The following is a 22,583-nucleotide window of genomic DNA, read 5'->3' as shown; positions in this document are numbered from 1 at the left end:
CCTGAGCAGCCAGGTGCTGTCCGGTGCCAGACACAGGGTCCCTAGGAGCCCAGAAACTTCGGTTCCTTATGAAACAGACCCATGTGGGGGCAGGGTCTTTGGGGCTGGGGAAGGAGTGTGGTATTTGGAGCCAGGCCCTGTTTGTGATTTCCCACGGTGTGACCTCGGAGCCTGTGTCACTGAGCCTCAGTGTCCCGGTCTGTAAAATGTGGTCATGACAGCGCCCGTCTGGAGAGGCTGGCCGGAGGACCAGTGAGCTGACAAAGGCGGGGGTGCCCTGTGTATAACCAGCCCTGGCCCCCAGGGTGCCCCTGCACCACCCCACGGAGTCCCACTGTGTATGGGGCTTCCCAGGGAAAGGCCTGAACCCATGTCCTGCCCACAGCCCTGCCGGGTGCAAGAGGGACCTGGGAGGGGCCTCCAGAGTCAATGTGAGCCTGTGGGGTAGATGCAGCTGTGCGACCTGACCCTGGATACTGGCAGGCCCCATGGGGCTAGTCATGGAAGGAGCCTCAGGGCAGACAGGACACTGGGGAGCCCTGGGATGGGCTCACAGGAGGTAGCACTGGTGGGCGCCCCAGGTCTTGGCCAGCCCGAGGGACCAGGCCCTGATTCCTCTCGCAAGGGCTTGCCGGGCCTCCTCCAAGATGCCTTGGAGGACGATGGCCGTGGGAAGAGCAATTAGGCCATCAGCAGGGCCCCTTTATCAGACCCCAAAGGGCTGAGTGTGCACAGCCACTCCCTGGGGCCACTCCTGTGTTCCCCGACACACCTGCTTTAGTTAGGGTCTGGGGGGCCCTGGAGGTGGTGACGCAAGGTGCGGGAAGCCAAGGACAGAGTTCAGAGACTGGCAGGTGTGGCAACACGTTTAATTCTGTGGTCAGGCTAGCCTGTCTCCAAGGCCTGGTGGACAGCACGTCACCAGGGGCTGCCGCAGGAGCAGGCAGGGCCAGCCCCGCAGGAGGAGCACAGGCAAAGGCGGGGGCTTTGAAGTGGCGGCCGGAGGCAGCACGCCCCGGGCTGGGAGTACTCAGTAGCCGTCATTAGCCCAGGTGACCTCGTAGTCGGGGTACTTGGCTTTGATTTTCTCAGTTGAAATGGCGTGTTGGGCAGGACCATAGGCCTGGAGAGAGAAGACGCCTGCTGGCACCACCTGGACCCTTCAACCCCATGCCCTGGCTCTGGGCATCCAGCCACCAGCCACATCAGAAGCGACTGTAGGAAAGGGACAGGCAGTGCCTGGGGACGCCAAACCCACCATCCCGACCGCCCTTGGGGGCTCCCCTGGGGAGAGGCGACCTCCACAGGCAAGCAAACCTTGATGGTGGATCCTGGGGCCTGAGGCGCCCAGAGGGACGCACGTGGGTCTCATCTGCTGGTGGTTTTTGTGAAGAGCACAGGCGGGGACTCTGAGCTCCACCCAGGTACCGACCGCCTCTGGGGGCCCAGGGCCCAAAGTGCTGGAGGACAGCTAGAGCCCAGCAAGGCCTCCCAGGGCAGGGAGAGGAGACGGCCGGCCATGTCTGGGGGTCTCCGTCCCACCCCTCAGGTCTGGCGTGTGCTCCATGGGGGAATGCAGGAACACAATGGGCCCTGGAGGAAGGGCTCTGCCGCGGACCCTGGGAGAACCCTGGGAAGCCTGTGTGCTCAGCTGGGGCCACGGGTCAGGGCAGCAGGCTCAGGTGGGTCTCGAAGCTGGTACTGGGGCCTCCAGCAGGGCGGGACGGGGCTGAGGCTCACCATGGAGTAGCCGTACACGTGAATCTTCTTGTCCTGACTCTGGTGGGAGATGCGCCCGCCGCCCAGACACTCACAGTCACAGCCCTGCTTCTGCATGTCGCCCGACACTTTGTCGTAGATGTCCGCTGGGATGGGAGGGCGGCCTCAGGACGTGCCTTGGCCGCCCTTGGAGGCCGCGGGAGGAACTCCCAGCCGAAGGGGTCTGAAATCCCAGCTCTGAACAGCCCCTTCCCCAGGGGAGACGAAGCCCCTTGAGGCTGGGACAGGGATGAATGAAAGAGGGTGGAACCGGGGAGAGCACGGGAACTGGGACTGTTGGGGAGAATGTCAGGCCGTGTCACGCCCTTCCCGCCTAGGACCTCAGCCTGGGTCAAACCTAGCAGGGGCAGGGCTCTGAGCAGAACGCAGTCCGCTACGGCCCGCAGCCCCGCCAAGCCCCGCCCCCGCCTCGCCAAGCCCCGCCCCCGCCTCGCCAGCACGGTCTCCGTCCCGCCAGCCCCGCCCCCGCCTCGTCAGCCCCGCCCCCGCCTCGTCAGCCCCGCCCCCGCCTCGTCAGCCCCGCCCCCGCCTCGTCAGCCCCATCTCCGTCCCGCCAAGCTCCGCCCCCGCCTCGCCAGCACCGTCCCGGTCCCGCCCCCGCCTCGCCAGGCGCGCCCCTGGCACGCCGGCAGGTCCCGCCCTCACCGTGATACTCAGCCCACTTGTAGCCGCGCACGATCTCCTTGCTCTCTGCAACCGGAGCCCCGGAGCGGGAAGCCGAGTGGACTCGGATCAGCACATACTTGAAAACGCCGTCGGAGTCGATGTCCACATCAGGAATGTGAGCGAGGTCCGCCGCCGCCATGTTCCTCGTCCCAGAGTCCCCTCCTCCCACCCGACCCGGTGGCCGCTTGTACTGCGGGAGGCGGGCTCTGCGAGAGCGACGACCAATCCCGTCGGGGAATGCTTCCCAAGGCCCAGCGCCTCAGCCAATTGTACCACCGACCGAGACACGTGCTGACCAATCGCAATCCAGTTCCTTGCCGCCTTGCGGCTCCGCCAGCCCCGCTTAAAGGAAACGTGGAACCGGGAATGAGTGGTGATTAAATCCAGCCAACGGAAAAGTTCCTCTCCAGCGGGGTCCGGTGGCACCCTCGGAACGGGGCAGTTAGGCGGCCCGCGAGGCTGGGGCAACGAGAGAGGCCTGAGGGACGTGCCAGCCCTGACCTCCTGTCCCGCACGTAGTCCGAAGACCACCCTCCCCGTGGCCCCCGCCGCCCAAAAGCCTCCCTCTCTACCCCCTCCACCGCCCAAAGGCCTCGCCTCTCCCCCTCCACCGCCCGAAGGCCTCCCTTTTTCCCCCTTCCACTGCCCGAAGGCCTCCCCCTCCCCGCTCTCCACCGCCCGAAGGCCTCGCCCTCTACCCCCTTCCACCGCCCAAAAGCCTCCCTCTCCACCCCCTCCACCGCCCAAAGGCCTCGCCTCTCCCCCTCCACCGCCCGAAGGCCTCCCTTTTTCCCCCTTCCACTGCCCGAAGGCCTCCCCCTCCCCGCTCTCCACCGCCCGAAGGCCTCGCCCTCTACCCCCTTCCACCGCCCAAAGGCCTCCCTCTCTACCCCCTCCACCGCCCGAAGGCCTCCCCCTCCCCGCTCTCCACCGCCCGAAGGCCTCGCCCTCTACCCCCTTCCACGGCCCGAAGGCCTCTCCCTCTCCCCTCTCCACCGACCGAAGGCTTCCGTCCCCAACCCCGCTACCCGTACAAGGAGGCAACAGCAGCCGCTACATTCAAGTTCTATTTTACTTGGTTCGAAAGCTCTTGCCCCCTGGAAATTATTTCGGTCCAGGGGCGTTCCTGGCCGGCCCTCAGGGGTGGGGCCGAATGCAGAGGCCCCGGGGTAGGGGGCGCGGGGCGCGGGGCGCGGCGGCGGGTGGGCAAGCGGGACGCCTGGCTGGTGCAGACGCGCGGGGACGAGATGGGTGCGCCGGGTGCGAAAGCAGGAGCGGAGGCGGGGGTGCCCAATTTCTCTCACTTGGTGCCCCCTCCCCTGGCTCCAAAGTAGGGCTGGGGACTCCAGGAGGGCCCTTGCGTTTGGCCTCCACCCCTCTCCCGGATACCCCACCCTCCAGAGAGCTCTGGGCGCGAACCAGGGTGCACTTCGGGGACAGGTGGAGGCCGGGCCGCCGGGCTTGCGCCTCCACGCCCGCAGTACGGGGTGCGGCCAGAGCGGGTGTGCGGGGACCTCTCGGGACAGGTCAAGCCCCTCGGGTGGGCTTCCACGCTTCCCAACTAGCTCTCTCCCTCACCTGCTCGCACCACGCTTTGCCCTCCAGGCTCCCACCTGGGAACACCCCCTGTCCCTTGGTCCTTCCTCTCCTAGCCAGGTGTCAGCTCTGGCCAGGCCCACGTGCTCTGCTTCCCCTGTTCGGGTCCCTTGCTCCTTCGGCTGGGAGACTTGCATATCGGCCTGAAGACCTCCCTGCGGCTTTTCCCAGCTCCTGCAGGGCCCAGACTGCAGCGGCTGGAGGCGAAGGGACGGCAGGGCGCGTGGCGTGGTTAGTGTGCTGGCTCCGACCAGCGGGAACGCACCGCGCACCGTCCGCCCTGCCCACCGCCTCGGCGGGACGCGCTCGCTCACACGGACGCACAGAGGTCGACCAGGGTGTTCTCCAGAGAGGAGGCAACACAGCCGCGGGAGGCGGGGCGGGGCGTGTTTAAAGTGACAGACTGGGCTTTGGTTACATCGGGCTCCTGGACGAGGGGAAACCGGAGTCGGGGAGGCTCCAGCGGGAGCCCCAGGGACCGACGGGAACCGGATCTGTACGGGTGGGGTCTGTGCAGTAGTGACCCCTCCGAGTGAAGGCAGAGCTGGGCGGTCCTCAGGCCCACCCCGCCTCCCAGCGGGGAGCACCGAGGGCGAGGACCGACTTCTTCTGGGGATCCTCGAGGGCGAGCTGGGAGAGGGAGGAGGCCCAGAGGAGGGACAGGGGTTGCTGGGGGCGGGAAGGCGAAGGGTCCGTGAGGAACACTACGGGGCGAAGGGCCGGGGGGTGGGGGCCTGGGCGGAGCTGGAGGCCGTACTGAGCGGAGCTTGGAGGGCTGGGGAATTAGAGGCGGGGCCTAGAAGAAGTCGGGGTGGGGCCCTGGATGGGCCGGGCGGGGCCTGAGTGGGCAGGGCAGGGTTCGGGCCAGCGCCTGGGCTAGGCCTGGTGGGCCCAGCGCCTCACATGATGTCGTCCAGCAGGTTGGCGCTGGCCACCCAGTCGAGCGCGCGCGGCTCGGAGGCGGCCATGATCATGCACATGAAGGGGCGGCCGGTGCGCCGGTCCGTGGGGTAGATGGTGGTGGGCGTGAAGCGCCTGTTGGCCTCGACGAACTCGCAAAGCTGCTCGTAGACGCGCGGGAACTCGTGGCGCAGGAAGACGCCGCGCAGCCGCAGCTCGCGCTGGATGTGGATGAAGGCCACCTCGCGCGCGCGCCGGCCCGCCTCGCCGTCCTGATCCAGGCCCGCCGTGCCCGGCGGTGGCGTCAGGATCAGCGTCTCCATGTCGGGCTCGCGGCTCCGCGCCGGGGGCGGCCGCGCGGGGCTGCCGGCCGCCAGCGCTACCTTGGCGAACTTGCGCACTGTTGGCCCGTGGCTGCGTGGCGCGGGCGCGGGCAGGGCGGGTGTCCCCGGGGGCGCGGTGCCGGGTCCCACGGCCACGGACACGCTGAGCAGGAAGCACTCTGCCGGCTCGTAGAGGCGCCCAGCGGCCGCCAGCTCGCGCGCGTAGCTGCCCAGGGGCGCCGCGTGTGTGGCCAGCTCACGCAGCGATAGGTAGGTGGGAGATAGCAGCAGCCCCTCCAGGCCAAATCGCAGGAAGTTGTCGGCCGAGCCTGGACTTGGGAAGCCCAGGAAGAGCACGCCGCGGCCGCGCGACAGGAAGCCGACACGAGCGATGCGCGAGAAAGCGCGGTGCACCGGGCCGCTGTCGCGGCAAAACTGCAGCACGTGGCGGCACACGCTGCCCACGCGGCCGTACAGGCAGCGCGCCTTGTGGGCGTCCCAGTCCTCGCGGCGGCACAGGCGCGAGCAGTAGTAGGTGTAGCAGCTGTGGCAGGACTTGAAGTAGAGGCAGGCGTTGAACATGGTCTCGGTGCGCCGGCAGCGCGCATTGGAGCAGGTCATCAGGTCGTCCTCGTCGGCGCTGGGTTCGGGGGACGCGTCGGCCGCCTCTCCCGGGGCCGCGGGCTCCTCGGCGCTGCCGGCCGAGGCGGGGGGCGAGCGTGGCGGCGCCAGCGCGGGGGCTCCAGAGCCCGCGGGCCGCGAGTCCAGCAGTCGGCGCAGTTGGGGGCCCAGGCAGTCGGCCGCGGGCTCTGAGGCCTGGCCGGCGGGGGGTCGCGAGTCGATTACCAGGTCCGTGATGAGTTCGTCCAGCTGCTCTAGGCTCCGCTGGCGGCCAGAGGTGGGGCCGTCGGGGGCCGCGTGGGGAGGTGGCCGCATGCGGCCCCCGGGCAACTCCCAGGCCCTGGCGCTCGGGCGCTCGGTGGCGCGCAGGTCATTGTCAGTGATGGTGATCTCGGGCGTCACGTACCAGTTGCGGCCCAGGCCCTCGCCCGCGCGACCCTTCTCCGTCAGCGACGTCTCGGACAGGGACAGTGCAGCGTAGCGTCTGGGCGAGGTGGACAGGTTCACGACGACGGGCGGGCGCCGGCCTTCGGGGGACACGCCTCGCGGCTCCCGCACCTCGCGCCCCAGCAAGTTCTCGTAGCTGCGGCCGCGGCCCAACGGGTCTTCTCGGCGCGGCCCCGGGGCCAGAATGTTGTCCCAGGAGCGCGAGTAGTGGCGGCTGTCGGTGACCAGCCGGGGCGGACTGGTGCCGGTGCCGCCGTGCCAGGAGGCGAGCAACGGGTCCGGGTCAGAGGGCGGCACCACTTGCAGGGTGCGGTAGGGTCGCGGGCCCCAGTCAGCCCAGGCCGGGCTGCTGCGCGGGTGCGGGTACGTCCGAGCCAGGACGTCGCGCTCGCGGTACCTTCCGAAGTCCTCCGTGTAAAAGGGGCGGGCAGTGGAGTGGGCCCGGGGCTCCTCGGGGACATAGCGGGGCCCGTAGGGCAGGCCGTAGGCTCGGGGAGCCTCCCCATAGTAGGAACGGGAGGGCGGTTCCTGGATTGGGAAGGTGCGCACCTCTCCTGCGTAGTAGCCGCCCATGCGCCTTGGACTGGGCCCTGGGAGCTCCTCGGCCGGATAGGGCCTGGGGCAGTAGGCGTCGAAGGTTGGGCCGGGACTGGCTGCAAAGCTGCCCCGGAAGCCTTGGGGCTCCTCTGTATAGAAGAACTGGGTAGGACCCGGCGGGGTGGTGAAGGGCAGACTGCGGCGCTCCGCGTAGTCCCGGGGCCCAGGCAGGGGCCCGTCGCAGTAGAACGCCCGGGGATCCGCACAGTATGAGTCGCTGGGCGTCGGGGTGCGCGACAGCGCCATATGGCGGGGCCCGGGCACCGTGAGGCCGTGGAACTGCGGGGCGGGGCGGGCCCAGGGCGCGGCCTCGGCGGGCCCGCAGGACCGCGAGCCCCGGGCGGCGTGCTGGAGCACTGCGTCGTCTGGCTTGATGTCCAGGCGGCAGCGCACGTGGGGGGCGGGACCCGCGGGTGGCTCGGGCGGTGCGCAGCGGCCCGTGGCGGCGCACAGGGGCGCGATGCGGCCGGGGCCGCCCCTCTGCGGCTGCAACTTGATGGGATGTAGCTCGTTGGCAAGGGCGCGGAGCGCCGGGTACGCGGGCTCCCGGCGCGGCGATGCCTCGGCCCGCGCCGCACGCTGGGCCTCCCGCCCTCGGCGGGGCAACACCGGCGGCGAGGCGGGCGCGGGCGTCAGGCCCGGGGGCGCGCGGGGCGCGCTCTTGGAGCGGGCGCGGCGGCGTGGCTCGGCCTCGCGGGTCCGGGCGCGCGGCACAGCGGACTCCGGGGGCGGTGGCTCCGGCAGGGTCTCCATGGCCGGCCCGTCCAGCGCCTCCAGGAAGTCGAAGCTGCGGCAGTGGCGCTTGTTGAAAGGCGCGGGCTCAGCAGGCCGGGCCACGGATCGCTCACATGGCGAGCGCTTGGACGCGGGTCCCGGGGTCGCCACCTTGATGTCCTGGTACACGGTCGACACCAGCAGGTCCGGAGGGTCCGTACGGGTCATCTTAAAAGAGGTCCCCAGGCTGGCGGCTCCAGCTCACACTGCCTTGCGGGGCTTTTGCCCTGGGGGGAGACGCGGGTCAGGGCGGCCCCCTCCGCAGCCCAGGCCCCGCTACTCCCCCACGCTGGCCCGGCTTACCTGGGGCGCAGCGGGCGGAGCAGCCCTGGCTGCGGGCCTGGGCCGGGAACGCGGGCGCTTCCTCCATGCCGGGGTCAGAAGCACCTGCGGGAGGAACCCAGCTGTCCAGGTGCTCGTCCTGCCCCTCCCCCGTCCTCTCCCTGCGATGGGGCGGGCGGGCCAGAAAGGCTTAGTCGTGGCTGTGGTTCCCGCGGCGGGAGCTCCTGCGTGAAACTCCAGGGCCTCCCCTCCCCCGACTAGTGACGGCGGGGTCGGCTCGGGTGGACCCCTTTCCGGATGGGGTAGGGGAGTGGGGGCGTGGTCCTGGGGCTGCGCCCTCTGGTGTCCGCAGCTGGAAGGACGGGCCGCATTTGGGCCTTATTTATAGGTGTTGACCCAGGAGACGTCAGTGACTGCGCCCCCGTCACAGCGCCCACTGCAGAGCGACCCCTCCGATCGCGCACAGTCGAGGGCAAGTCCCTGGGTCTCAGACTTAGCCATCTCTGCACCAAGTGGGTGACACCAACCACCCCACCTGCTGGCCAGGCCGAGCACAGAGCCCCGCCCCCAGCACTGCAAGGACGCACGCCTAGGTGCCCTCAACTTCCCGTGAGCCCCAGGCCAGAAAAATGCCCCCAGAGAGCATACCTGGGCCCTAAATCTCCCTTTCCTTTGCCGACACCTTTTCTGACCCCAAGTATCTTTGGGTGGTTGAAACAAGGCCCCAGCTTTGTGTAAACGCACAGGACATCCCTCTAGGGTTTGCATGGCAGTCCCAAGCCATCGAGCTACGAGCTCGTGGCAGCCCCTCTCCTCTGAGCTGCGCACCAGGCCCGGAAGCTGCCCACTGGGGGTGGGCAGGGTGGAGGGTGGGGGAAGCCCCACTGTTTTGCAAGAGAGGGCCCTCCCCATTTCGCTCAGAAGGTTCCATGGAAACCTGCGTTTCTTAGGGCCCCACGCTGCAGGCTGGCCAGGGTTCAGATGTGGGCTGCCAACCCCTCTGTGGTCCCAGAGCCAGCTTGGGGGTGCGTCAGAGAGTGGCCACAGGCCTGGCCTCTGCACACCCAACACCTGGTCTGGGGGGTCTACCCCAGAGTGAGCTGGGGAAAGCGGGTACCTGGCCAGGCCCCTTGCAGGGCAGAACCTCAGGTGGATGGGCCTCTCGGGGTCTGGCCGGGTCCCCCCTCTGTGTCCCAGGTGTGCAAGGGCTTCCTGCTGGCAGGGTTGTTTTTCTGGGTCAGGGCCACGAGTCCCAGGCCTTGTGCCTATCCCAGCCTCCCCCACCCACCCCATCTCCCTCCTCCACCCCACCCGTGGCAGGACTGTCTACCCTCCTGCTCCCTCTTTCATGCTAAGCTCAAGGCCAGGCCGGAATCCGGCCGGATGACAGGGTGTGAGGCTCCACCCCAGGGAGATGACAGTCAGCCTTGCTGGCTGCGGCTGTTGGTGACAACCCCTCCCGTGGGGATGGGGGTGGGGTCGGCCCTCTCCTGGGCCCAAGGCCTTCTGGAACCCACGGAGATGGCTGGCGGCCTTCCCCACCTCCCAGCCCAGCCTTGCCTTGCCTTGCCCTGGCTAGGAGCGGCCCTTCAAGGGATACAGCCGGTGTTGCCTGGGGGCGGGGACTCCCCATCCTTTCGGCTGCCCTAAGGCAGCCTCCCCGACCCATGACAGTGACACACTCAGCAACTCGGCCCCTAGCCCCTTACCTGGGTGCTGCTCCGGCTGTGCCCCGGTGGGCTGTGCCACCCCCAGGTCGGCTCCTCTGTGTCCCCGGCACTGCTGCGTCCCCGGCACCGGCAGAAGCTTCCAGGCAGCAGCGCGTATCCTGGCCTGGCTGCTCAGTGCTGCCCCCGATGGCAGCTGAAGGTGCTGTGCTTAAAGGGGCCGCACCCAGTGGGGGCTGCACTGTGGAGCTGGGGATCGTGAGCTGCACTGGCTCCAATTTGGGGCTGTGCAGAGCACAGGGTCCCTGCAGCACCCCCAAGACACAGACCTCACTGTCTAAACAGGAGCCCTGTGGCGTGGAGCAGCCTGCCAGTCCCGTCAGTGTCACCCCAACATACTTGCCTTAGAGGAGGGGCCGAGCCCTGGCCTGGGTTGCAGAGATTGGTCAGGGGCATCTTGGAATTCACATCTCCTGTCAGGCGAGGCAGGAGCAGATGGGCTACTCTCTGCCCCACTGGCTCTCCCCAGGCCCTATCTGCTTCAAGGCTGCCAATGCCAAAATCTTGGCGGGGACCTGGGGCCAGATGGCCCCTGCAGCCTCTCGTGTCTCCAGGATGCCATCCTCTCTGGGTGAGGCCACTCCTGCATCCGGTGTTCCTGCCAGCCTGGGAAGGCCTGCACGTGACCTACCATACCTGCCTGGTAATGTCCTCGTCCCACTCTGCCAGCCCCTCCCCAAGGCATTGAGCCTGGGAACCGTCTAGCTTGGCAGAGGGGTGGGGAGCGGATGCCCTTGGCTCTGAAGGGCAGGACCTACCCCATTCTGTACTGTTCAAAGCAGGGCCCACTGAAACCCCAACATAGCCGTCCATGGTGCGATCCTGGCAAGTTCACGTACTGTCGACCCATCCCCACACCAGGGGAACCCCTGAACCCGGCCCTGACCTCATGGGCTGTGGGCTAAGGGGCCAGGCTAAGCTTGCTGTGGGCCACAGCACCCGCTCAGGGACTGCAGTGATTGCCCCACAGCCTGGGGCCACAAAGTTCCCAGGCAGAGGAGCCTCCAGCTTGGCCACCTCCTCCCCTTCACTAGCACTCTCTTCCTGCCCGCCCTGCAGGGTTCTCATGGCAACAGTAGCTGTGGGGGTGGAGGCTGGGCGCTGCTGACAGCTGGAGGGGGCAGGGGCCTGAAGGCGGGGGGCAGGGCTGCAGGCGGCTGCCTGGGAACCTTGCAGAGTGGACTTCCACCTCCTGGGGCTGAGGACCCCAAGCGTGCTGGGTGCAGCTGCTGAGCCCTGGCACAGGTGGGCTGGGATGTACCCAGGGTGTGGCCAGACTTGGTGGGATGTCCTCACACCACTGCTGGGCAGCCTCCTGCCTCAGGGGACTTCCCTGCCAACCCATGGTAGCCTGGGCCCGGGGCAGCGGGAGCAGAAGTGCAGGGAGAAGAACAGACACACACAGAGTGAAACAGGAGTGCTTTATGGTCTGAGTGGAGTGTTTGGGAGGAGTGCCTCCCGGCTCCTGCCTGTGGGCTCACCTGAGTGGGGGCCCAGCTGAGGCCACTGTGGGAAACACAACCCCCACTCCCAGGAGAGGCCTCACATGCTGCCTTCGGTCTCTCGCCAGCCTTCTAGCGTGGGGCCTGGGCCGCCCTTTAGGGTGCGTGTGCACACCCGTGTTCAGGGCTCCCGGCCGGAAGCGGAGCCATAGGCATGCTGCGGCCCCGGGTGAGCACGGAGGGCAAGCAGGTGCCGGGGCAGTGCGCACCCCACAGCCAAGTGGCCCCTGCCCAGCCTCTGTAAACAGACCCTCACGGGTCCCTCCTGGGCCTCAGTCACATCCCTGAGAAACACTGGGGACAGGCGGCTCTGCCCCGAGAGCCAGGGTGTCCACTGAGCCTGGCTGAAGCCAGCTGTCCCCTCCCTTCTTGCAGAGCAGGCTCACGCAGGGCCTGGAGGCCCAGCACCTGCAGGGCCCAGCCCGGGGACCACCAATGCCTGGCCTCTTCCAGCTCAGAAGTGCACACGGCAGCCACCGGGCAGCGGCAAAGGCGATGGTGCAGAGGCAAACGCCTCCCCAGGCAGTGACAGGCACGCCCCCCGCCCCAGGGCGGCCACTGCCTGCTCCGGCCTAGAGCTCCTCGTAGTCACCACCCCCAGGGTGGCGGCCACCCGGGGCCCCGCCCCCCAGGAAAGCCTCCAGCTCATCGGCAGCCGTCCTCTCCCTGCTGCGCGGGGGCCGCTGCTGCCGCCGCCGCCGCTCCTCCTTGCCCTCCTCCTTGTCCTTGCTTTTCTTGTGTTTGCTCTTCTTCTTGGCAGCCTTTTCTTCCTCCTGGGGAGCACAAGGAGGGGGCACCATGGAGTCACAGGAAGCCAGAAGCCCTGGTCCCAGGACTGCATGCCGCCCAGCCCTGGCCTGCCAGGAAGGGGAGTAGCTGGTACCTCTTTGCCTTTTTTCTTCTTCTTCTTCTTCTCCTTAGAGGGGGTTTTGCCCTCCTTACCTGCACAGACAGGACAGACGGTGGCTCAAACTCAGGCCAATGGGGACCCCAAGCCGGGTGACAGGATTTCTCTAGAAACTCAAAAAGCAGTGAGCCCCAGCCCTCCAGGAGGCCCTGCTGATGGACAGGACCACACTCCAGACATCAGCTCCTGCAGGGGGCTGCCAGGAGCATGGCACAGCATCCTGGACTCAGGAGAGGACCCCGGCCAGCGGCCAGCAGCTGGGAGGAGGCCCACGTTCTACCCAAACTCCAGCAGGCTGACCGCACTCTGGTGCCCCCACCCACCTTCTTCACTGCTCTCCTTGGGTCTGGCCTCCTCCAGCCCCAGCCCAAAGAGGTCCGAGTCATTCTTCAGTCTGAAGGCAGGGAGAGGGAGCTTGGGGGGTGGGGGCGGCTGGGCAGGGGCCTCATCCTCGTCAGTCACGTCGGAGGGGTCATCTCGCACGGGAAACTCATCCTGGAGCAGGGAGAGCAGCTGGTCAGGCCATCATCCCTCCCACACCCCGTCTCAAACCAGGCCGGCAAGGCCCAAGTGTGGGGACATGAGATGCCTCTTCCAAAAGCCTCCTCCAACTGCACCCACCCAGATCAGGCCTGTGGGAGGGACCCTGGCCTCCTGGCTGACCTCTGCCCCGGGAGGACTCGTCTTACCGCCCTGTGCTGTGTGTCTGATGCCTCGCTCTCAAAGTCGGGGTCATCCATGACGAAGGACAGCATTTGTGCAGCGATGGGCCCCTCGGGGTCACTCTCCGACGAAGAGGCCCGCTCACCCTTCCCCGGCTCAATCTCAGCAGGGGGCCTGGTGCTGCTGCGCTTCTCTGGACCTGTGCGAACAGAGGCACCGCCTGGCCAGGGGGGTGCTGCGGTCCTCGTGGGAGCTGTCCCCCTCTGTGGCTTCGAAGCTGGTACGGAGGACCTTTGTGGACAAGAAGAGGGTCAGTCAGGGTCCTCTGGAGGTGTCCTGAACTGCCCCACCCCGGTCTCCAGGCCGCACCCGCGGGGACACCTGCCCTTACCACTTGGTCTCTGGCTCTGAGCACTGCTGGGGAGCCGGGGCAGGGTCTTTGGGGCGATCCGCCACTTCTGCTTCCTCCTCACTCGAAAGAGTGATGTCTTGACTAGGGACGGGGCCCACGGGCGGCGGGGGACTCCCACGTGGCTGGTCTTCGAGGTCCACGTCGTCCTGGAACCCTGCCACCATCGGGTTGCCGCCCAGGGCCTCCCCATCACTGCAAAGCAGGGGGCAAAGCGGTCAGAGGCCACGGGGTAGGGATGGCCGGCCAGGCTCACGGGCCTTGGTTCCAAGCACCCTGGTATCCAGCACGCCCCAGGTGCTGTGCTGTGGTGGAGAGGCCCCTCATGGCCGTCACAGGGCTTCTGAGCAGGAAGGGGTCGGGGGCACAAGGTTGGACACACTGTTGCCTTGCGGCCGGTCAGTGGGTGAAGGATGTGGAGCCGCGCAAATGGGCGCTCATGGAGGAGGCGGGCCCAGCTCAGGGCCACGGGGCTTTCTGTCCTTTGTGTATTTCTGGAGGAAGCCGCTGCCCCACAGCAATGAGTGAGGCTGAGGTGCTGAGGCCACTGCGGGTGGAGCCTGTCCTGGGCTGTCCTGGGACCAAATGCAGGGCTTTGCTGCAGGCAAAATTTGGGGCAGCTTGGCAGACAGTGGTGGGAGGGGCTGGCAGATGGATGGGGGAGGCGGCTCTAGCTCCCAGCTCTAGCACCTGCAGGAAGCCGCCCCTGTCTCTGCAGCACCTGGGCCCTGGCCCTGTGGAGACCACATCTGGTGGCCTGAACCTCCCATATGACCTGGAGTGGCCTCGCCAATGGCCTCCATGTGGAATCTGCCCACAGAAGACCCCAAGGTGCCCCTGTCCGCTCCAGGGTGGGGCAGAGCAGGTGGCCAGGCCTTTCTGATGTCTGGAAGCCCCGCCCAAGCCCTTCCCTCATCTGCTCCAGCCACAGATCTGCTCTGTCCTCAGCCAACAGTGACCAGCCGGCGGGGGGCCCCTTCTGCACCCCCAAGAAGCCAGCCCCACCGGCTGCTCGGGCACCCTGGAGGCTGGGGGGCAATGGGAGAAGAGGCCCAGGCCCACTCCTCACCTGTCGCTGTCCTGCTGGGCAGCCTTGGCCCCCACCTTCTTCTCGTCCCTGGCGGGGGTCGTGTCTTCCAGGAAGCTGCGGTCCAGGCGGTCGTCGGGAACAAAGTCCTCCACACACTGGACTGTCGCTGGGGCCTCTGCGGCCGGGACTGGCTCTGTGAACAGTGATGCCGGGTCCTCTTCACTCGTCACCAGAACCCTCACTGCTCCCAACCCCAAGCCAGGCCCACCCGGGATGTGCCCACGGGACTGGGACAAGCAGAAGTGCAGAGCACTCCTAAATCCAGGGCCCCACCTGTGAGGGCCCTGGGGGGCTGGGACCAGTTTGGGAGGGGCAGCTCCAGGGCCTACCTGGAGGTGGAGGGGCTGCCTCGGCAGCAGGTGACGTCCCAAACAGCCTAGAGATGATGCTGCGCCGTGGGGCGGGGGCTGAGGGGCACGCAGGTGGGGGCAGGGCCTCTGAGGGTGGCACAGGGGGCACAGAGGATGGTGGGGCGGCATTGAGGGGCAGCTGTGGGGCGGGCTGGGGTGTGCCGGGGCTGGAGCTCCCCGTGGACACGGCGCCTGGAGGCACCACTGGTGACTGGGAGCCCGAGGATGGGCTCTGCCCGTTGGCCGCCAGTGGGGATGCATGGCCGCGGCTGCGAGCCTCCATCATCTCCAGGAAGCTGGAAGGCAGAAGGTGGGTGAGAAGCCTGGCTCCCCTGCCTCTCCCTGAGGCCCTCAGGTGACGGGGGGCTCTCTGCTGCTGCTGCTAGGGCTGGGAAGAGACGCTGTGTTCTGGGCCACCCGCCCCACAGGGGCCATCATCCCCATCCTCTTCCAAGGGCAGCAGCGCCGGCCAGGCACGGTGGCTCATGCCTGTAATCCCAGCACTGTAGGAGGCCAAGGCAGGCAGATCACGAGGTCAGGAGATCGAGACCGTCCTGGCTAACACAGTGAAACCCCGTCTCTACTAAAAATACAAAAAAAATTAGCCGGGTGTGGTGGCAGGTGCCTGTAGCCCCAGCTACTTGGGAGGCTGAGGCAGGAGAACGGCATGAACCCGGGAGGCGGAGCTTGCGGTGAGCCGAGATCACACCACTGTGCTCCAGCCTGGGCAACAGAGCGAGACTCCGTCTCAGAAAAAAAAAGAGCAGCAGTGCCAAAGGGCGGGGACAGCAGGCACCAGCGTGCGTGTGTCCAGCTCCCCTGAAAGTTACCTGGCATCTGTTCTGAGGCACAGCTGTTGGGGGCTCCATGCAGAGGTGGCCAGATGGCAGCAAGTGGACCTTCCCATGAGGGGGGGTTTCTGGGAAGAGGAGGGGGCTGGGGCTTGGTGGAGCATGTGTGGCCATTGCAGCATCCAGCTGACCCAACTCTCAGGCCCAGGAAATGCCAGGATTGGTTCAACAGAGAAGCGCCCATGCGGGGGGCTCCATTCTGGGGCTGGCCTGGCAGCCGGAAGCCACGGGTCCCTCTCCAGGCATCAAACTGCCTTCCCTCTCAGTCTCTTGCTGTGTCTGAGCCAACAGCCAGATCCAAGGTGACCCACAGGGCTCTCCCTCTGGAAACAGAGACCTGCTGGGGGGCCTCAGGAGGGCCACTGATTCCGTGGTCCGTGCCTGGGTCCCAGGGGAGGCACCAAGCCCCTAGCTGTGCAGGAGCCTGAGGCAGAGAATGGGCCAGCTGTCCCACTGGCCACAACCCCCGGGGCTACGCGCTGCCCAGGCCCACTCAGGAAGATGCTCTGAGCCGCCCTCTGCGATTGAGGACCAGAGACCTCCATGTTCTGGCCTGTATGCCTCTTCAGCACAGGGAGCTTCCCAAAATCAAGCAGCTCCCCAGAAAGCGCATCCCATGCTGGCATCAATCTGGGAGGCCAAGCCCCTGATGGGCAGGCAGCCCTGGCAGGACTCCACCAGCACCAGCACCTGGCTACGGTCAGCGGTGCTCAGAGCGGCAGGCACAGCATGACCTGTACGAGGAGTCCATGCCAGGGGTGACTGTGAGGGGGCTGCTGGGGGCAGTGCAAGCCTGAGCCCTCCTCCACCTGTGCCCCAAGATGATTAATTTACCCCAAACAGGGGACACTCCCCTCTGCTGTCTCCTTGGTGCAGCCCCCACACCGCCCCCATGGGCGGGTCCGGCCACATACATGCCGTAGTTCTGGTCCTCCGTCTCCTGCTGCACTGACAGCTCCTCCAGTGTGGCGTCCATGTCCAGCTGGTTTGTCTCCAGCTGCCGCAACAGCGTCTCCCTCTGCAGAAGGGGAGCACACAGGCCTGAGCAGGGGTCCTTCCTGCTGCCAGTGCCCCAGCCCGACAGCCCGAGTGCACAGGGGACGCCTCCTGCTGACAAAACCAGGAGATGCTGCAGGGCTGAATGCTCAGCAACTCATGGAGCTCTGGGCTGCGCCTCACTGGAACCACAGAAGCCCAGAGGATTCCTTTGCAGTGGCCGGCACACCTACACGCTGCCAGCATGGCTTGGGGGATAGCTGTCAGTCAGAGGCAGAAACCTCAACAGAAAGCACCCCCACCCACACACGCACCTCCAAGGGTGAAGGAGCCTCACCTTCACCTGGAAAACAAAGCCCCTCTGCTCCCCACCACGCACACCTCCTCTGGCGGCAGGACACAGCCCCGGTGCACGCATCGCCACCGTCCCACACCCACAAGCAGCTGGCTCTGGAGCAAACCGCTGCCCTCCTGGCCTGGAACCCCAGGCTGGTCTGATGAGCTGCAGGTCCATGTGGCTGCTTACTTTAGATTCAAATTAAATACAAACACCGGAGCCTCACAAACTCCTGACCTCAGGTGATCCACCTGCCTCAGCATCCAAAGTGCTAGGATGACAGGCGTGAGCCACCACGCCCGGCCCCTTCTCGCTCTTTTTAATAGAGATGGGGTCTCGCTATGTTGCCCAGACTGGTCTTGAATTCCTGGGCTCAAATGATCCTCCCACCTGATGAAATGATCAGGCTGAAATTACAGGCCTGAGCTACCTGCTGGGCCTCTCCTTTTTTTTTTTTAATCAGCTTTTTCAGAGATTTTTTTTTTTTAGAACAGGGTCGTGCTATATTATATTGCCCAGGCAGATCTCGAACTCCTGGGCTCGAGCTGTCCTCCCACCTCTGCCTCCCTAAGAGCTGGGATTATAGGCGTGAGCCACTGCGCCCAGCCTGGAGAGGTTCTTAAAATAAAAATGTGAGGCTGGGCGAGGTGGCTCACACCTGTAATCCCAGCACTTTTTGGGGCCAAGGCGGGCAGATCACGAGGTCAAGAGATCGAGACCATCCTGGCCAATATGGCGAAACCCCGTCTCTACTAAAAATACAAAAATTAGCCGGGCATGGTGGCAGGCGCCTGTAATCCCAGCTACTTGGGAGGCTTAGGCAGGAGAATTGCTTGAACCCAGGAGGCAGAGGTTACAGTGAGGCGAGATCGCACCACCATACTCCAGCCTGGACAGAGCGAGACTCCGTCTCCAAAAAAAAAAAAAAGATATTAAAGTCAATAAGGTCCCCGAAAATGGCTATAACAACAAAAAAATGATTTACAAAGAGAAAGCTACAGATTTGTCAACCAAATGTAATGTGTGAATTCTGGATCCTACTCTGAATACTGACCAAATATCTGACGATTGGAAGAACTCTTTGGGAATTTTATTTTTTAAATTTGTTATTGTGGCTTATTTCTCCAAGAAAAACCTTCTGTGACTTTAACATGAAGTATTACATTAGGTACTATGGTCAGGTTAAAAAAACAACTGATTTTTTTAGAGATGCGTTTGGAATATTTTTAGGTGACGTAAAGAAGGCCTGAAATTTGCTTCCAGGCAATCCAGGGGCAAGACAAAGAGGAAACGGGGGTCCCGCTGCTGACACAGGTGAGGACATCAGATCTGCTTCAACACATCCATAGCAAAATGATAGTCACACACAGCTCAGCCCTACGCTTCCAGCTCAAGACTGTCCAGGGTCCCGTTCTCTCCCTGGGAGGCTGTGGAAGGGTTTGGAGGGCAAACCATCAGGGAATGGAGCAGCTGAGCAGTGGGGAGCTCTCTAAGGAGTAATCAACCCAGTGACGAGGGGACAGCTCTGCAGGAAGGAGGGGCCTCCCCAGCAGTGCTGGCACAGGACAAGTCTGACTGCCGCCTTCCTTCCAACCGAAACGTCCCCAGCAGCAGTCCCAGCCTGCAGGCATCCTCACTTCTACTGACACCAGGAGGACAGCACAGCCCCTTTCCTGGGCAAGCCTGACATCCTTCTGGAGAAAGACCAAGGCTGCTGCAGCTGCGGCTGGGCCCCAGGTCCCCCAGACCCAGTCAGGGCAGCCCAGGGAGAGGAGGTTCAGGTCCCCCAGACCCAGGCGGGGCAGCCCAGGGTGAGGAGGTTCAGGTCCCCCAGACCCAGCTGGGGCAGCCCAGCGCGAGGAGGTTCAGGTCCCCCAGACCCAGTCAGGGCAGCCCAGGGCGAGGAGGTTCAGGTCCCCCAGACCCAGGCAGGACAGCCCAGGGCGAGCAGGTTCAGGTCTCCCAGACCCAGGCAGGGCAGCCCAGGGCGAGGAGGTTCAGGTCCCCCAGACTCAGCTGGGGCAGCCCAGGGTGAGGAGGTTCAGGTCCCCCAGACCCAGTCGGGGCAGCCCAGGGCGAGGAGGTTCAGGTCCCCCAGACCCAGTCAGGGCAGCCCAGGGCGAGGAGGTTCGGGTCCCCCAGGCCCAGGTGGGGCAGCCTGGGGCGAGGAGGTTCAAGCCTCATTGTTTGCTGGGCTACTTTGCAGCCACAGCTGGCCTGGCCCTTGTTTCCACAAGGGAAATTGAGTTTAGTCCATAGACCAAAGTTGGTTCCTTGGTTTTGACACAAGCACCAGGGAAATGTGAGATGTGAACAGCGAGTACCTCGGTGGCTCACGCCTGGCATCCCAGCACTTTGGGAGACAGATGGGAGGATTGCCTGAGCCCAGGAGTTTGAGGCTGCAGTGAGCCCTGATTGCGCCACTGCACTCCAGCCTGGGCCACACAGCCAAACTTTATCTCAACAAACAAAAACAACCAAAAACACTGGGGGAAACTGAGCAAGGGGTCCCCGCAGAGGTGGAGGGGCTCCTGGGACTGGGTCTAGCCCTCAGGACCCTGTACCCTCTGCCACCCAGAGCAGGCAGGCGCAGTAGAACGTTGGGCCCTTGCCAGCAGCCAACCTCCGAGCAGGCCCACAGCTTTCTCGGGGGTTAGGAGGGAGGCCCGTCGCTACACAGGAGACGCCTGGAAAGAGGTGAGAGACCAGCAGCCACTCCATCCCACACGGTGAGTGCTTACCTGAAGCTGCAAAAATGGGATATTGAAGAACTTATGAAGGTACTTTAGGCCGAAGCTGTTCTTCATGGAAGACTCCGCGTAGCGGAAGTAGGAGGAACCTGGAGGTCTGCTTTCAGAAAGGAAGAAAGATGCAGGAGAAAGACCCTTGCCCGGTGCCAAGGATCACCCCTGGGCCCACGGCTGTGGGTCTGCACTGCCCTCCCTCCTCCTGTAGGCTCCTGAGGCCACAGGACCCTGCTGAGCCCTGCTAAACAGCTAAGCCGAGTGCCCTTCTGCAGGTGACCCCACAGTGCCAGCACTTCACCCTGGCACACAGTCCCCCGGCACACAGTCCCCGACACAGAGTCCCCGGCACACAGTCCCCCGGCACACAGTCCCCGACACAGAGTCCCCGGCACACAGTTCCCGGCACACAGTCCCCGACACACAGTCCCCGGCACAGAGTCCCCGGCACACAGTTCCCCGGCACACAGTCCCCGACACACAGTCCCCGGCACACAGTCCCCGGCACACAGTTCCCGGCACTGCCATCGGGGAGACCCAGGCTTCAGTGAGCCCCACGCAGCTGCGCGACCCACATCCCCCGGGCCCCGTGCTAACGTTAACCCCTCCCTGGGCCTCTGCCTCAGCACCCTCCCCCACGCACCGGAGCACCTCGGGAGCACCAGGGTCCCTTGGGAGCAGGGCCACTGCACTCACCTGTCCAGGTTGTCGATGAAGTCACGCACGTCGTCCGGCAGGATGACTCGGTGCTCGCCCATGTCCCGGTAGTTCCCCAGCACGCACACTGGCACATGGGTGGGCACTTTCGGAAGCTCCCGGAGAATGTAATTGAAGGTCCTCGGAGAACAGGTGAGGACCTGGCTTAGTTTCAGCCCTGCGACGCCCTGTCCCTCCCTGGGAAGCTGCTGTGCGCCCAGGCCCAAGGATGGTGGCTGCTTCTCATTTCCAACATCTGACCCACCAGAAGCACACCTCGTGCATGCAGAGCTAGAGGGAAGTGCCTCGAGGGCCTTCGCACCCCTCTCAGCCTGCAGCCCCCGCCCGTCCCTCTCCCTGACGGCAGGTACTTGACCGCACCCCACACTAGAACGCCCCTGCCTGTCCCTGCCTTCCCTCAGAGCGCCCCGTGTCCACATCCCTACAAAACCACCTCTGGCTTCACCTGCATCCACCCTCATCCCGCACTGTCCTCTCTGCCCGTTGGCGTCAACCCCGTGGCTGCTCATCCAGGCTCCCTGCCCACCGGGGCAGCCGAGGACACCCTGGGGTGCCTCTGCTGCTGCTGGTGAAGCGGGGTGTTTGGAGAGCCTTGTCTTAAGCAGATATCTCCTGGCACGGACGGCAAGTCTCCAGAGTCTGCCTGGCGCAGAGCTGCCGGTTTCCCAACTGCATGGTTTTCCAAATGGCTCGTGAAGAAATAACCAGCGCTTCAAGTGACAAAACTTCCCCATGACTGAAAGCCAACACAAGTGAGTAAAAAATGCAACATCCTGTTTCTAACTTCATTTTCTTTCATTTGCACGCAGTCATTTAAACTGGTCCCTCACCAAGGCCGGCCCAGGGGCACCTCTGGCCTCCTAAGCAGGTGGCCTTCTGGTGTCTCCTGCCTCTCATGGCTGTCAAGGGCCTGCGTGGCGCTTGAAGCTGCTGTCTGAGCCAGTGTTTTCCATCCTTCCTGCTGGGCACCAGGGGCTCCAGACAGAGCACTGCTACCATAGGCATCGCCTGCCCAGGCTGGTGCTGCCAACAGGGTCTCCGGGCCCACAGGTAAGCGCCTTTGCCGCGTCTTCCCAGGCTGGCTCGAGTCTCGCTGTCCCTCCTGTCCACTCCTCGCACAGCAGCCCAGGCAGCTGCAGCTCCCTCCAGGCCGTTCCTGTGGCAGCAGTGGGAGTGCCGTGGAGGCCACACTGCGTCCACACTCAACTTCGCTTGGGAAAAGCCACTTCCCACCCACCAAGCTGGCCTGCTGCCTAGACAGGAGAGGCCGGAGGGAGAAGAGCACCACTGCTCGCCCAGGTGAGGCCAGCGTGTGTGCACCCGAGCTGAACTCGTGCCCTGGGGTGGGGCCGCCAGCCCCGTGTGTGGTTCTCCTGCTGTGTGCCACACCCACACCGAGGGCTCTCCTGAGGGTGCCTGTGGTCAGTCCTTGGCGATGGTGCTGAAGGCTGGGAGGGCAGGCACGGTTCCCAGCATTGGCAAAGGTTGGCAGAGGCCCAGAGCATGGCTGGTCAGGTGCTTCAAGCCGCCCTCAGGCCTGGGCTGCTGATGCGTGCTGAGCGTGCGGCCCTGTGACAGGCGGTATGCTTAACTGTGGTGTGGGGGTCTTCCCAAGTAAGAAAAGCTGCTGACTAGGCCCCCAGGCCAGACCCACTGCTGGGAATAGCAGATGCCTGGACGTGTCGGGCACGCTGATCCTGGTAGGCAATGGCTGCGGGTAGGAGGGGCCCCGCACCAGCAGGCTGGTCTTCATGCGGCCCTCGTTCTTCTAGGAGCCTCGCGCCAAGTGTGTGTCCGCAGCACCCCCACGCTGGGGCTCCAGTGCGTCCTGGGGGACACTGCACTCCTGAGGAGCTGAGTGGATCCCATGCGGCTCCACAGTGGCCTCTGGAGGCTTGCGCCTGGTCCCCCAGAGATCGTTCTGTGTGCCACTGCCCTTAGCTGATTCTGCGTCATCTTCTTGCTAGAATGAATCTTAGCTGTGGGTCCTCCTAGGTCATGGAAGACAGAGGTCTCGGGGAGCCCCCAACACAAGCAGCCACTTGCTTCTGCCAAGTCTCAGATGGTTTTTCAGGAAGAAGAGTGGGGCTATGGAAGGTGCGTGCCTTGCCCCAGATGCCTTTTGTAGCCGGCCCGCGCCATCCCGCCCCATATGCACAGGCATAGTCGTTGCCCAGCCCGACATCCAGGCCAGTGCCCCTCGTGGCTGAGCCGCCACAGCTGCCCAGCAAGAGTCCCTTGGCCCTGCAGGACGATGCCGCTCTAACCATTATCTGCTGCACAAAGAGGGCGCCCAAGGGGCTAG

The 22,583-nt window shown here is 65.1% G+C and overlaps 3 protein-coding genes across 7 annotated transcripts in view; all 3 read right to left on the bottom strand.

Annotated features, from left to right (window-relative positions):
- Positions 1–848: 848 nt before the first annotated feature.
- Positions 849–4,942, bottom strand: PHPT1 (phosphohistidine phosphatase 1). Of its 3 annotated transcripts, none has more exons than XM_054519548.2 (4): positions 2,425–4,942; positions 1,741–1,865; positions 1,318–1,375; positions 849–1,123 (listed from the first exon to the last, which is right to left on the bottom strand). In XM_054519548.2, the coding sequence occupies exons 1-4, from the start codon at positions 2,582–2,584 to the stop codon at positions 1,089–1,091; spliced, it is 378 nt and encodes a 125-aa protein (XP_054375523.1). In that variant the 5' UTR covers positions 2,585–4,942; the 3' UTR covers positions 849–1,088. The 3 variants fall into 3 exon arrangements, with proteins under 3 accessions (XP_054375523.1, XP_024107577.2, NP_001127500.1); NM_001134028.1 differs by having other exon boundaries at positions 855–1,123; positions 1,318–1,372; positions 2,425–2,601; XM_024251809.3 differs by lacking the exon at positions 1,318–1,375.
- AJM1 (apical junction component 1 homolog) lies at positions 3,500–11,021 on the bottom strand. The gene is made up of 3 exons (XM_024252794.3): positions 9,695–11,021; positions 8,007–8,090; positions 3,500–7,930 (listed from the first exon to the last, which is right to left on the bottom strand). The coding sequence occupies exon 3, from the start codon at positions 7,869–7,871 to the stop codon at positions 4,941–4,943; it is 2,931 nt and encodes a 976-aa protein (XP_024108562.1). The 5' UTR covers positions 7,872–7,930; positions 8,007–8,090; positions 9,695–11,021; the 3' UTR covers positions 3,500–4,940.
- Positions 11,022–11,114: 93 nt separating this feature from the next.
- Positions 11,115–22,583, bottom strand: part of RABL6 (RAB, member RAS oncogene family like 6) — a 31,803-nt gene continuing 20,334 nt past the window's right edge. For 2 of the 3 annotated variants that reach the window (XM_063714546.1, XM_063714547.1), the window contains 10 exons: positions 20,258–20,398; positions 19,559–19,667; positions 16,399–16,502; positions 14,613–14,929; positions 14,263–14,416; positions 13,176–13,388; positions 12,811–13,075; positions 12,445–12,616; positions 12,098–12,156; positions 11,115–11,987 (listed from right to left, as the gene is read on the bottom strand). In XM_063714546.1, the coding sequence (XP_063570616.1) occupies positions 11,787–11,987; positions 12,098–12,156; positions 12,445–12,616; positions 12,811–13,075; positions 13,176–13,388; positions 14,263–14,416; positions 14,613–14,929; positions 16,399–16,502; positions 19,559–19,667; positions 20,258–20,398 (1,735 nt within the window). In that variant the 3' untranslated portion in view covers positions 11,115–11,786. The remainder of the gene's footprint in view (positions 11,988–12,097; positions 12,157–12,444; positions 12,617–12,810; positions 13,076–13,175; positions 13,389–14,262; positions 14,417–14,612; positions 14,930–16,398; positions 16,503–19,558; positions 19,668–20,257; positions 20,399–22,583) is intronic. The other variant, XM_024252793.3, reaches the window with a different exon arrangement.

Source organism: Pongo abelii, chromosome 13, assembly GCF_028885655.2.
Source record: "Pongo abelii isolate AG06213 chromosome 13, NHGRI_mPonAbe1-v2.0_pri, whole genome shotgun sequence".
NCBI lineage: Eukaryota > Metazoa > Chordata > Mammalia > Primates > Hominidae > Pongo > Pongo abelii.
This window is presented reverse-complemented; position numbering and strand designations above follow the sequence as displayed.